Source organism: Nelusetta ayraudi, unplaced genomic scaffold, assembly GCF_046127955.1.
Source record: "Nelusetta ayraudi isolate G7.1 ecotype Tasmania unplaced genomic scaffold, CSIRO-AGI_Nayr_v1 ptg000034l, whole genome shotgun sequence".
Classification (NCBI taxonomy): domain Eukaryota; kingdom Metazoa; phylum Chordata; class Actinopteri; order Tetraodontiformes; family Monacanthidae; genus Nelusetta; species Nelusetta ayraudi.
The window spans coordinates 2,885,380-2,900,520 of NW_027466084.1; the positions used below are offsets into that span (position 1 = coordinate 2,885,380).

A 15,141-nucleotide genomic window follows, 5' to 3' on the forward strand; every position below is an offset into this window, starting at 1 on the left:
GCAGATAATTGCAGGATTATAATCCCATCTGGCCCTGGGAAACACCCCAGATTGAAAGGGAGAGAAATGCAAAAACAGACCGAGGCCCAAACGGAGATGGACGGCAGCGCGGAGCTCCGCAGATCCTGCTGCGCCCGCTGACGAAGACTCGGAAACAAGCCGCAGACCCCCCCCCACCCCCGTCACTACATTACTGTGTGGCATCAGCAGTCTGAGAACAAGCTCTCACAATGACAATGTTTATATTTCTTCTTCTTTTCTTTTATGTTACCCACTGGTATCATCTTTGGAGTTGGCCGCCAGAATTCTTTCTCAGGATACCATCCAAATTACAGAGGAGAGCGCAGCCAAATTTTGGAAACTTTGAAAAAAGTTTGAGATGGGGGAAGGGGGGGAGGGGGGGGGGTCGCTTTAGGAAAAAAAAGAAATATGTTTAGGTATTCATCATTAGTACAATGGAAGATATAAAAAAAAAAGGTTTATGTCTTCAAAAGTAATTGCTCCTCAGAGGATTTTTCAGACCTTTTTTTTTTTTTTATGTAACTGCAATTTTCATTGGATTAATTAATTATCAAAATGAAGTTCCATATGAGAGGAATTACAGCGGGCCGGCAGCAGTTCAAGATGTGCCCTAAAACCTGGAGTTACTATCTCAGTTTTGACCTTTGACCTCTCTGGCTCTGAAATGTACTTGTTTCAGAAAGTAAAAAAGAAAAAAAATGTATATGTATATATATATATATATATATATGTATATATATATATGTACATATATATACAGTGTATATTATGTCAGTCAGGCAAAAATGTTTACACTTGTGTTAACAATAACCGATGTCATTTTTTACAATTTTATTTTTCTCGGTACTAAGAACATTAAACACTAAATTGTGACCCCAGCAGAGGTCAACATCAGCCAGTTCTATATTTAACCTCACAACAGCAGAGTTCAACAAGCTTCCCTTCAATGATTAACAGCTATAAAAAAAAAAAATAATAATAATAACAATAAGTAAAATACTTTGAACAGAAATTGTATGTTTTAAACACAAAATCAACAAGCATGTTTTTTTTTTTCCAACGTAAGAAGTAGAAAGTGCAGATATTTGTGCACAAATGGGGAGTAAAAGTAAAAAGTCGTCAGAAAAAGTCAACAAAGTATTTGTACTTCATTACTTTCCACATCTGTTGGCGAGTCGACCATTTCAGTCGTGTCACTGCGCATTTCAGAAACTCTTCCTACGTTTTGCCAACTGATTTGTCGGCCGAAATAAACAAACAAACAAACAAACAAACAAACAAATTAAACTGGGCTGGACAGGTGATTTGAACCCGGGTCGGCTTTGTGCTTAAGGGTAGGGCACAATGTTGGTGAGTAATCTATTACTAAGTAATCCACTATTGTAATTAAACTACCAAAACTGGTAGTTATGTCATAATTACTTTGTTAAGTAACGATTCCGTTACTTTTCCGAAATATTTTGCAAGACAAAAATGCCTTATTATCCACAAAATGTCTGAAATTTAGAGAAACAACTAAAAAAAAAACTTTGTCGCTGCAGCCGTGCAATGCAACGTCATTGGTATGCGTAAAAACAGCGACTGCGTTTGTAGCTGGAAATACAAACATTATTCTGAGTGCATCTCCTCCAAATCAAAGAATATTGTGGTTGGTTGCACGTTATGCGCAGGAAACAAGACGTTCTCAACTTCAAACATGTCCACGTGGAACCTCATAAGTGGTTGAAAGCCATGTTTGCAAGTAAGTCAGCGGTGCTCTGCACAGTAGAGATCCTTTAACTACTGTGCTTCTAATTATTTCAACAACATGGGCTGTGCAAAAGGCACCAGTGCTGTACATGAGTTTGCTCTGTGAAATGTGCGGTTTGTGTTCAGAGAGCAAACATTCACTCATGTTAAAGAGGACAGAGGCAATGTTTGGAATTGCAGAATTTGCACTTTAATAAAGTTCATCCCAAAGCACTGAGCAGCTGTTACTTTATCTTTTCTTAACTGAAGTAATTAGAAATTAGTAACTGATTACGATAAAACAAAGTCCTGAAAGAAGTAATTAGATTACTTTTTTTTTTTTTAGGAGTAATCAGCAATCAGTGGTCGGGTTACTTTTATGGAGCAATCCCAACAACGCCGGTAGGGCGGCGCCGGTGGCGGGGGAAGCAGCAGGGGGAAGGGGAGGGGAGGGGAGGGGTAGGGGGAGAGGAGGGGTAGCGAGGGAGATGTAGTCAGCGGCGCTCCGGCTCCAGATCCTCCCTGATAAGACGGCAGCATCAGCATTCCTCATCCTCTCCTCCTCCGTCTCTCTGTCTCAATCCAACCTCCACTCTATCTCTCCGCTTGTATCCCCTCTCGCTCTGTTTTTTTTTTCTCCTCCCTCCCCCAACCTCCTCCTCCCCTCGCCCCTCGCTCTCCCACCCACCCCCCCTCTCCTGTGAACACAGACGTGAACACACACCCGCACGCGCGCACACAAACACGCAGCCGGGGCCTCTCTCTGTGCCGAACTAGGTGCTATTGATTGAATCTGAGGAGATGTCTGAGGAGGAGAGCGCTGTTCAGGGCATGGGGAATAGACTACCCTCAGCTCTCAGCTAATAGATAGCACAGATTGCCTTGGTGCGGGAGAGAGTGTGTGAGCGCGCACCACGCTCCGCACGCGCGCGTGTGTGTGCGCGTGTGTGTGTGTGTGTGTGCGATAGTACAGATTGCCCGGTGCAAGCTGTTAGGCAGAGAGGCCTGTCTTTTCACAGGCTCCATTGACTGAAGCGCAGCGTGGAAACGGCTCGGAGCTTGATGATAGGGGCCGATAACAGGCCTGATGTGGCTGAATGAGCCCCGCCGGAGCCCGGCGAGCATGGAAATACGATTTGGTAAATAGTGATGGTTACTTGTGTGAGACAAATAGCCCATTTGGTCAATAATCAAGGCAGCTGCTGGGCGAAAGAAGAAGAAGAAGAAGAAAAAAAAAAGAAGGTAGGTGGGAGGATTGGATCAGAGGGTGGATGGTTGGTTGGTTGGGTGGGTGGGTGGGTGGGGCTACAAGTTTGGACAAAGAGGTGGACCAGCGACAATAATAAACATTCGCTAATGATGAATGAACAGGGTTTTTTTTTTTTTGGGGGGGGGGGGGGGCGGGAAAAATTTGGGTTCACGCTTCTGTCCCGACTCCAAATGTCGCCGCGTTCACCTCCTCTGGAAGGTGGCGCCGCATCTGATCGGCTGCACCTCCCGTTTTTTACACCCTTTATCCCTCCCCCACGCCCCCCCCCCCCCCCGCCCCACCCCACCCCCACACCCCGAACAGCTCAACCTTCCCTCTCCTCCGAGAGGCGCGTTTAGCCAGCACCTGGGAAAATGTTGTCACACTAAGCTGTTTGATCAATCAATATTCCCTGTGTAATAAATCCCTATTTTGCACTTTATTTATTCAAGGCGGCGGCGGCGGAATACGGGGGGGTGGGGTGCAGAGCTGCCAGCGTGGAAAAAAAACAACAACATAGGAATCAATATAAAAACAATAAACCTTTTATTTTTTAGGCTTATCTCTCGCTCTCGCTCTTAACTGGCGAGTGAGCGCACGAGCCGCACGAGAAGAACGAGATAAGCTTTGCAAAAGTTGCGTTTCAAAGTGCAGCCGAGCATCTGTGTGCGTGCGCGCGTGCGTGCGCTCGTGAGTGAGAGCCGGCATGTCAGGCCCCGTTGCTAGACGACAATTTCACAGTTTAAGAGGGGCGTTGGGGGTGAGTGTCAGACACCATCAGACCCCCGCGCCACGACACAAAAGCACTCCGGAGCCTAATAGGTCCATGAAATTAAGCGCATAATTGGAATAATCTCCTTCATGCAAACCTGTATTACAACACTTTGGGTCTGCGAGTCGCGCCATTTAGAGTTCATTAGCGGCAGATGAACGTCTAATAAATTGTTTATCGGCGCCGATCCGCACGGCCACTTTTCCTCACGTCTACCTGGAGTCAGTCTGGAAAATGTCTGCAATAATGCCCCAATATAGAAAGCTGCTTTTTTTTTTTTTTTTCTTCTTCCTTTCGTTCTTTTTTTTTTTTAATCAAGTGAACATTTATGGATTTCAAAGTAAGATTAGACTCGATTCAAGACTCGCGAGTGGAAATTTGCTCACGCTACAGGGGGACAGCTTCCACTTTAACGCTGTTTCATTTTGCACGATTCTGAAATGTGCAGAGCGACCGATCAAACCAATCGGCTTGGAATGAGAGCAGTCTATATGGGGTAAAATAAAATGAACAGGGTCCCCTCTTCCTCCTGCATGCATTAAATGAAGCAGCACCGATTTAAACAGCACGACAATTAATCCAGATTTAAAGCGAGCGGCGGAAACGGCAAACAATTATGTAAGCATATTAGCGGGAAAGTCGGTGGGGGGGGGGGGAGAAAAAAAACATCTGAAACGATTATTCCTCACTCTTAGATAATTGGTATCCAATAGAATCCTGCACGGAATAAACAATGAGTCATTCTAACTTTTTAATGGAGCAGGTTATTAACGTGAAGAAGAAGAAGAAGGAGGAGAAGAAGAGAGAAGAAGGAGAAGAAGAGAGAAAAACAGAGAGGCGCAGGTGAAGCTGTGATTGTTCCGATTGTTCCGTTTCAGAGGCACCATTAAGAGAGAAAGTCAGAGTTGGGGAGCAACCTGTTACATGTTACGTTGTTACAGTATGTCAGTTAATTACAAAATGAAGAGAATAGTGATCGGTTACATTACTGGGGGGGAAAAAAAAGCGTCATTAAATTAAAGTTACTTCTAAAGTTATTCACGATTACAATTTTAATCGGATCAACTCTGACGGGAAAAGGCTAGCCTTAATGTGTCATAATTCTTTTTTGTTGTTGTTGCTTTGTGTGGTTTTCTCGTGCACCGTCCTTTTCTGCTTCACCTCCACAGAGGGAAGTTTAATACTGTTCTGATGCCTGATTGGTTCTCCCGTCAAGTATCGAAATTGCAGCGCCCCCTACCAGTTGAATTGTCCCTCTCTGTGTCTTAGTACTGCTAAGAGCTGAACACTGTCAGGCCGAAACAGATGCACACATTTATTCCAAATTTAGATAACTAATTGGAATGTAATTAGTTACATTACTTTTGATTAAGCAATTGAAATCGTGAGGCTACTATTACATTTTCAAATGGGGTTAACTTGTAATTGTTACCAATTACGTTCGCAAAGCAATCTTCCCAACACTGCCAAACAAACGACGGAGGTGCAGGAGGAAAATAGCGACGGAGCCTCAGATGACTTTTATTTTTTCTTTGTTCGGTGTGTTTCACCTGATTTTATTTTATCGGATATGTATATATTCTCAACCGGCTCGGCTCTCGGCGCACCCAAAGTGCTTCCTCTCCCCTTTCCACAGTGCCAGCAGTCCGCCCGCCTTGCTGCAGTGCCTGCCATTAATACTCGTCAGCGAGACTTGCCACCACATCATGTTTCTGCCGTTCCAACTGGAATATATGGACTTCCTGCCCGCGCAGCCAGCACTCAGGAAACACTGCATTATGCAGGGCACTCCCTGCTCAGCATAACCGCGAATCGGCCCTCATATATTCCCCCTCATATATACCGTCCATGCAACATTTAGCCGAAGGTTTGAGTGATTCCGCTGCTGATCGAAGCTAACGATAAATCAGTGAGCGCTGAGCGGTCGGCGTGCAACAAGGTTTGGTCTTTGGTCCGTGTGGGGTTTTTTTTTGGGAAAATTTAAAGGGATTTGTTCAACATTTTGACAAATTTTTCGAATGACATAAACCAAATAGTCATATTGTTGGGTTTGTAAAGAAATCCTCATTGCCACACAACCCAGCACCATGTATATATATGTATATAAATATATAAAACATGTATGTGTATGTGTATGTTTGTGGATTTGATTTGGCAGAGCAGCTCTTGTCTCTTAACCCCAGGATCATCGACTTTATTCTTTTAAAAATGCTGCTTCTGTGACAGACTGAACTTCCAAAACAAAGCGATAAGCATTCAGTCTTTTAAACACTTGATTTCTGAAATATGCCTCAGTACTTATACCCCTGGCCCACTGTGAATGCACTGAAGGACACTCCAACGGGGGAGGGAGGGGGGAGAAAACCAGGACGCTTCAGGCTATTTTTCAGCCTTGTATTGCATAGTGTTTTAATTTTGGAAGAGAAAAGAACATTTGATTCTTGGGAATAAGTGGGTTTTTTTTTTTTTATGTCAGCAACAAAATGGCTCAGAAACAAAAATAGAGTCCAAGCAAGAGAAGCGCCTGAACCCGGTTCAACCTGGAATCGGTTTGATCTGGTTTCCCATTCCGTTTGAAGAACGACCAAATATTTCAGATACTTAATGTGAGAAATCTCATTGTTTGTTTCATATCTAATTTCCATGAGGAATAAATTTGGAGGAAATACGCGGCCAGGCAGCCTCTTAAGTGTTCCCTTTTTTTTTAACCTCTGGGGTCTTTAGTACACTTGGATTTATCACATTGCGCTGTTTCATTGCAATTTATTCCATCGCAATTGTATTCCATTCTTCTGCCTACTGTAGCTGCTAAAAGTGCTCTTCCAGATATTCATCTATAATGCCTTTAAATCAATATCAACAAATGCAAGGGCGTCCCTCCGGTGTGTGTCGCAGCTAAATCTTTCTGACATTTTTATGAAGTGCAGGCCCACATCACAAGCAGGAGCCTTCAGATTGAATATTGATTCTAATGATCTCTTCTTTGGGGCTGCAAGAGTTTGAATCTTAATAAAGCAGGGGGAGCGCATTCTCAATTCCAAGAAAACTTTATGCACCGCCCTTGGGAAATTCAACGGTAATGTGATAGGTTTGTCAGGTTCCTCGTTCACGGAGCGGATTCCAATGCGCTTTTTTTCTCTTCTTTTTTTTTTTTTTTTCTAAAGTGTGGTGAATCTTTTCATAAATTTGTTTCGGTCTCTCCGGGGCGGCGGTCTACTTTATGGCGAGGCTGTAATCTCAATTAAATATGAACTCTTCAAATGAAGTGTACAGCTGCGGAGAGGATAGGACTTATGTTCTTTTTTCTTTTTTTTTTTTTTTTCACGGAATAAAAAAAAAAAAAAGTATCAAGCCTTCTTTCATTAAAGGTGGCCTAATATTTCTCAATTAACATGTTCCCACTGCCAAAGCCCTGGAGTCACGAGGCACAGGCATTACAAGACATCTGAAGGAGAGGCTTTCATTATTCACCCCCTTTTTTTTTAATCTAAAATTTAATTATTATGAGTTTTTTAATGATGTGTAGACATCAGCTGGCAAAAAAAAGAAAAGAAAGCGGTTATTAAGCCGATATGAAAACAGTTTGACGTCATGTCATCCACCGCACGTCAAAAACACAAAACATCTCAGGTGGGCTGTCCCTGTCGGAGATAAAGCATGACAAATGGCCAGCTGCAGTGACGGGGCGGACAGGGGAGCGCCCCCTGGAAGGACAAACGCAACACGGCGCCCTCGTGGGCATTCCCCCCCCCCCACCAGAATGACGGGCGTCGCGAAGGACGACCGATATGCCGCAAAAAAGGTTTGAAAATATTTCAGAACAAAAAAAAAAAAGAAAAAAAGAAGTGCACAATGACTTTCTGCTGCTTCCTGGTGTCGCGCAGCTCCTGATGAACCCTGAACCTCGACCGCTAATCACGTCACCACAGTGGAGGCGACGCTCGCAGTCGACCGCAGCCCACGAGGGCCCCTCCTTGTTTGTTGGGGGGGGCGTCAGGATTATTCAGAGCCTGTTCACTCACACACTTGTCCTCATTTCTTTTTCAATTTTCCGAAGGCTTAAGAACTTGTCACAAAAATCGCAAACTTTTCAAGCACATTGCTTAAACACTGGGATTTTCTTTTTTCGGATTTCCATTTACACACACACACACACACACACACACACACTACACAAACAGAGGTGTCAAAAGCATTCACATTATGTATGTAAGTGAAAATATGGATACCTGTTTAAAAAACTTCGGTAAAGGTAAAAGTACTGATTCAGATTCTCTACTCGAGCAAAAGTAAGGTTCTGAAATGTACTTAAATAATTGCAGTTAAAGTTTTTCTTTTTTTTCTCTCATAATAATCGTTGATAATTGCAGGTACTGCTAATCTCCCCCTAAAACATGATCCACTTTTATATTGAACTACACAACAGCATAGTTCAAATGGCTGCATCTCAAATCATCTGCAACTGAAGTTTTCAGTGAATTACTTTTGACATAAGTTTTTTTCTTTTTGCCACTGTAATTAGTAGAAAGTACAGATATCTGTGTACAAATGTAGGGAGTAAAAGTATCAAGTCATCACAAAAAGAAATACTACTTTAGTATGTATTTAGTATGTGTACTGCAACACAGTATTTGGACTTGGTTCCACAATCCCAGCTACACTGTCAATCTGTGATACCCTGCCATACTCTTTTGACCGCTGTATTTTTTTTTTCCCCCCTCCCTGCTGTGGCAGGAAAACTGTAATAAGAGAACTCAAACAACAGATGTATTAACTCCAAACAACATAAGGTGTAACAAACCCCGGCTAACAGCACCGAACGTCTTCAACCTTCAAATTAGCCGCCAGAGTCAAAACAGATATCGAAATGTCAGACCACAAGAGCGCTTCCCGCGCGGCGCTGCGGCGCGAGCTGAAATACGAGACGTCGAGTTCGGGACATATTACAGATAATTAACGCGTTGGAAATGTGTCGTTTTAGCTCTCAAGCTCAACCCCCCCTCCCCCCCCCAAAAAAAACCACACAACACTTTCTGGAGGTGTCCAGCACGTCAAAAGGCCCACCGTGTTCGATTGTGTTGCATCTGAGAATAAAAAAAAAAAAAAGCAACAAATGAAAGTGAATGTTAATCCCAGTGGCCTCATTTTCTTGCATCTCAAATATTTCTCATTCAAGCTGCGATGTCCAAGCGCCATGTTGTAGGATCCAGTGGATACATGGAGGTGCACAGTGCTGCTATCTCCTTCCAAGCAGCTCTGCTGTTTATGTGGGTAGGAGGTCTGTTGTCAGATGATGATGCGTTAACCCAATGCTTACTCGTGTGTCATTTCACGACAATGCATAGGTTTTATATGTCAATGGGGGAGGCGGAGAGAGGGGGCTGGGCTTCAAATTGTTCGAAAGAACAATTTCGAACAATTTGTTCTTTCGTTGAAAGATTGCAGTACTGCTGCAGTACTCTGTGTTCGCCGTTCACTGGACCCAGACGACGTGCAGGCGAGAGAACTTTGCCACTGTTGATGCCGTATTGCGCCGATGCATTATTTATGATCTGTCACTCGTTAACACAGGCGCACACACACACACACACACACACACACACACACACAGACACACACACACACACACACACACTCAATGCATAGTGCTCAGCAATCTGCGGTTCTGTGTTTTGCCAGTGGACACACCTTGTGATATTATAAGTGCTAGCTGGACAAGAGCAACCGTCCTGATCTCTTTAAGCAACACAAGATATTTTACCTGACAGTTCAGCGATGACTCCGCATGCGTTTTCCACGCGTCATTTACAACAACCCAATTCCTTTATTTTTCCTCTTGCGGCGTTAAACACACGAGAGGAACCGTCTCCTTCTCGAAATGGGTCAACTTAAGCGGGCACGTTGACCTCGCGGGGCAAATTTCCTCCCTTTCACTTTAAACCAATTAGCCAGAGAGTTCTACTGGCCCGCGACTGGGGGGGAAAAAAAAAAGCGCCGCTGCGTTTGAAACAACCAAGTGCCACCGATCGCCTGCAACTTACGAGCTGACGCCTCGGAGGCTCGTCACGCAGCAAAGCAGCCGACAAAACGCCCTCACACACTCGCAAATATTTTCGTATTTTCTTTCTTTCTTTTTTTCCCTTCCTTCCCCCCTTCCAGCCGGACGCAGGCGGAACTCACCCACAGATACATCATCATGACGACCGGATGAGCGTTCGCGAGGGCTCTCCCCAGCAGCGGCCAAGCGGATCCTTCCTCCTCCTCCTCCTTCTTCTCACTCCTGCTCGGAGCTCAAACCTGCAGCCCTGCGTCGTCCCTCCGTCCCCCCCAACCTAAAACTCGGCGTCTTGCCAACTCCTCCCGGGGACCGACGAGGAGCCGCTGACCCTGTTTGAGTTTCCCTTTGACTCGGCTTTCTTCCACCCCCCCTCTTCCTCTCCTTTGTGTGAAATCCTGCTTAGCCACCACTTCTCGCTGAGTGTGTACTTGGGTATGCCCGAGCTTTTCCGGCGTGCGGGAGAGTGAGTGAGTGAGTGAGTGAGTGTGTGTGTGTGTGTGTGTGTGTGTGTGTTTGGCGGCGTGAGCACGTGTGTGTGTGTGTGAGAGAGAGAGAGAGAGAGAGAGAGAGAGAGAGAGAGAGAGAGAGAGAGATGGAGAAAGAGAGCCTAATGACTAAATCCACTCTATGCTGCAGAGGGATACGGTGCGAGGAGGCGGCGAAGCGCTGCGATGGGAGAGGAGAGGTGAGGAAACACAGCGGCGTGCACGTGTTCTTACGGAAACCAACAAAAAAAACAAAAAACCCAAATGAAATACGGATATTTTGGATATATTCTTCATCATCGCAGTGCTTTTTTTTTTACGATCGCAAGTGCAGACTTCTGTACGCGTGCGGTTCAATCTACAGTTAACGTCGGATACTGGCCAGAGTGCGATGAGTGCAAGATTAAAAGAAGAAGGGGTAAAAAAAAAAAAAAAAAAAAAAAACACACACCAGAGAAAACATTTGCTCCCGACGCACTCGGGAAAAGACGTCGGCCAGCCGAGGCAGCGGGCGGCACCAGTCGTCAGCCAATGGAGACAAATCCCATGAAACGTTTATTCACTGCACATCCTTTCCTTTCTCTCCTCTCAACAAACTATTTGGAGGTTATCGGCCCCGCCTTAGTTTGGGTGGAGGAGGTAGCAGGGGCGATACGCTTCAGAGCTCATGTGTGTCATATAACATTTAGCTTAACGCGCCCTCGTCAGGGAGATCGACCATCGCAACTTGTCCACCAATAGGGGTGCTTTGGAGTTGCTGGACGGTGTATTTTGATGAGTTTTGAAGCAGACAGGGGAGACCGGCGCAGTCGCACTACTGTTCACCTCCAATGTGTTCACAGAGCAACTTGACCGGAACCTCAAAGCAAGAGGTCGCAGGGGTTATGATGAGTGGGTGAATTTCCTAAAATGTTGAACCGTCCCTTTAAAAAAAAAAAAATGTTGAGCTGAGGATGCATATTGTGTTAATATGTTGGGGTCATGACTCAAATGTGCCAAATGTGCAAAAGAGGTCAAACCGTGTTCACACTGCAAGTACACGCCCACATAAAGACGCTGTAGACTGGAACTCCCACATGTCGATATGTAGCCAATGCTGAAGCTTGATGAGCCTTCTGCATGCATTCATTCATTCATTCATGCATTCATTCATTCATTCATTCATGCCAAACTGAAGGGCCGATGAAACGCAGCACAAATGATTCCATCCAGTTTGTTGTAAGTTGTAAAAAAGAAAAAAAAAAAAAAAAAAAAAAAAAAGGGAACGACTTGCGGTAAATCTGCCTCAATATTTCAAACCTTTGCTTTGCTGATTGTTCAATTTGTAAAATGCAGTCCACGATTCTGAGGGGGGAAATGCAAGAAAATGCTAAACTCTCCAGGTTATTTACACAAACCTTTTGACCCGATATTGCAATTATAGATCGATAGATAGATAGATAGATAGATAGATAGATAGATAGATAGATAGAGAGATAGATAGATAGACAGATTGATAGATAGATAGATAGATAGACAGATTGATAGATAGATAGATAGATAGATAGACAGATTGATAGATAGATAGATAGATAGATAGATAGATAGATAGATAGATACAGACAGATTGATAGATAGATAGATAGATAGATAGATAGATAGATAGATAGATAGATAGATAGAATCCTTCATTATACGTTGTTTAGGTACATTACTTGTGGTCCAGCCTGATCTATTTTCAACACGTGGTCTTCTCCTGTGCCAAGAAACATCCTAATTAAGAGCAGGATTACATTCTGTCTGCATGGGTTGGTTTGGGTGGCGGGGGGGGGGGCGTAAACACTTCGCAGTGAACGACAAGTTCATTAAAAAATACATCTTGACTAAACAGCTGTAGCCGTAATATTTAATATACATATATATATATATATATATATATATATATATATATATATATATATATTAAACACACACACACACACGCACACTCAAAAGAACGTAGTTGATATGAAACTGCGAAGTCTGGTAATGAAAATAGGGGTTGAAAATTGGTTAAAACGTCTTTGAGTGCAGCTGCTGGTGGGGGGAAAAAAAAAGAAGGTAGCATCAGCATCAGAATGTAAAAGCACGTTGGCCGCGGCTTCTGCTGCCGGAGAGCCAGAGTGCTGCAGTTCCAGGCCTGCAATACACTGTGAACGGCCGCAGTTTCTCCTCCTCCTTCTTTTTATTCGTTAGCGGCGGACGCACACGACGCACACTTGCGACACACACACACACACACACACAAAAAAAGAAACCCCTATAACATTTTAATGTATAACATCACATGTTTCTGGTGCGTTTCATACCTCTCATATTGTCATGGAAATTATTTTCACATTATCCCCATTATCTCATTTCCTCATTTTCCTGAAGGAAATCATTTCCTCATTTCTTTATGGCTATGGACAATTAAAAACAAATGAAATTGGCTGCAAGCTGTGGGTAGAGGGGATTTCAATAAGATGCCTGGGCATGAATAATAACACTGAGGCTGGACGTTTATTTTTAGACTCAAAATGTACCCACAATTTAATGAGAGTTACGCCACATCAAAGCCGGCGCGGGCTCGGCGCGGCCGCTGCTGCCGCCGTAACCGAATTTTACTTCTTTTTAGGGGTTTTTTATGGACGGTTATTGGGATTACCCCCCCCCCCCTCTTTTTTTTTTTTTTTTTCTTACGTCTTAACCCGGAGATAAAACGCGGAACTGCGAGTCAAAATCCCACGAGGCCGCAAGACGGCAAAGAGGCGAAGATCTCTGACTCATTAAGTCGTGGATGCGGCGCGGGCTCCACTCAATCTACAAGATTTATAATGAGGCCCCTGGTTTACAGCTATTCTCAAGCCTCTTGTAAAGCCAGTAATGAGACCAAAACACGCTCATCCATCAGAAGCCTCATGCGCAGCGGCCAAATCAAAACATCCATTCATAAGTGTCTCCGCCGCGCCGCGACACGCCACGCGCGCCGCCGCCAAGGCTCCCGCACGCCACCGCAACCTGGGGCCATCGCGCGGCGCGGAAGTAGGTGGACCGGGCACGGTGGGCAAGCTATGGCCCGGGGGGCCATATGCGGCCATTTAAGCTTTTTAATCCGGCCCGCTTACTAATCTATTAATAGTAAGTTCAGTCATAAAACAGCTGTATTTCATGCATTTTTTTCGGATTCTGTTTGCTTTGGTCCATTTTCAATTCATTTTCAATTGACGTTACCACAGAGCCAAATGGAGCTGATGATGTGCAGAGGTGCAAGAGCGCGAAGTGTGGCGAAGCACTCCGCCGCATCCGTAGCAAAAGCCAGCTGCAGTTTTTTTTTTGTTTTTTTTTTCTCTCCTTCCTTTAAATGGGGGCCATGCTTGCGGTCAGTCGTGCGACTGTACGACAAAGCGACAAAGTCACGGGGGCGAAGTGCAATTTGGGCTCCTTTAGCACTTCCTGGCTTTGGAGGCTCTGCTTTATCAGTCTATCTATAAGGGGCAATGCAATGGCAAGGCAAGGTGTAAGTTATCAGTTTGGGGAGAGCCACACACACACACACACACACACACACACAGACACAGACTCTCCCTCTCTCTCACACACACACACACACACACACACCGACACAATGGCATTCCTCTGTGAAGAGATGTGGCAATAGAATGAAGCTGAAATATCCGAACACAATACAATATGGAGACACAACTTAGCTTTAACAGGCGTTTTGTGACATCGGCACTTCAGAAAGCCTTGTTTCCACACCAGCCTAATTCACAATACAGACTGTGCTGCTGTGTTTTGACTCGTGTGAGTGTGCTAACGCCGAACAATGCCTCACCAAGGTACCCGATGACACCGTCAATGCCAAACAACCAAACAACAAAACTACGAAACTGTCACCGCCACTTTGTTCTCTCACTGGTGTGCGTTTATCAAAGGCGACCCACCAGAAAAAATAAAACTTTAGAAAAAGGGACAAAAGTATTGTGTATATATATGTATACATACATATATAAATGAAAATCCCTTTAAAAAGAAATATCAAACCAGTCGAAACAGCTTTGTGACCCACTCTTGGGTCTCAACCCACCAGTTGAGAAACGCTGTTCTACATGGTTCCACATGTATGAATTCCAAGGTTAGGAAAAACAATTTACTTTCATTGTACTGCGAGTATACACTTTTATCAATGTATTTATGGGTAGCATGTTGATCTTTTATAAAACATATCAAAATGAAAAACCAAGTCGAGTTTTACACACTGGCCCTTTAAGCCGATGCGTTCACTGGCGGCCTCCAGCCAGGCCGATCCATAACACCACTCCCCAGCTTCCCCACGTGTCAATAGCTAGTTGCACTTTATGGTTATCGCTGAACCCTCCCCTGGTTGCACTCGCTCATGAAGCCTCAGCAATCACGCAGCTCAATCGCTCAGGCAAACGAGGGAACAGACGGCCCGTCAACGCGGCAGCGGGCCTGGGAAAAAAAGACCCCGCGCAACGATTGACGGCGCGGCTCCGAGCGCTGCGAAGATTACGCGGGGCGAGTCGCTCTCTGAGGTCGCTTCAAAAGGCGGGACTTACCGTCAGCTGGTCTCGCGCTGAGCTCATTAGTTGACCAGGAATCTGCAACAGGAGAAGAAACGTTCAGTCGTTACCGCAGTCCCTTGAAAGCCTCGCTCATCGGCCATTAGCTCGCGTGAGCAGCGCTGCATTAGCCCGGCCTCCCACAACCACAGCGGTGGGGAAGCTGGCAATCAGATGGAGAAATGATCTGATGTGAAAGTCGAAATGAGCACACTGACTCTGGCTTTCTGAACAGTGACTGTACG

At 44.7% G+C, this 15,141-nt stretch overlaps 1 protein-coding gene across 2 annotated transcripts in view; it reads right to left on the reverse strand.

Annotated features, from left to right (window-relative positions):
• Positions 1 to 14,930, reverse strand: part of rbfox1 (RNA binding fox-1 homolog 1) — a 183,334-nt gene extending 168,404 nt beyond the window's left edge. The window contains exon 1 of one of the 2 annotated variants that reach the window (XM_076032454.1): positions 14,894 to 14,930. In XM_076032454.1, coding sequence (XP_075888569.1) covers positions 14,894 to 14,920 — 27 coding nt within the window. In that variant the 5' untranslated portion in view covers positions 14,921 to 14,930. Of the gene's footprint in view, positions 1 to 9,950; positions 10,040 to 14,893 lie in introns of those variants that run through there. The other variant, XM_076032455.1, reaches the window with a different exon arrangement.
• Positions 14,931 to 15,141: the final 211 nt, after the last annotated feature.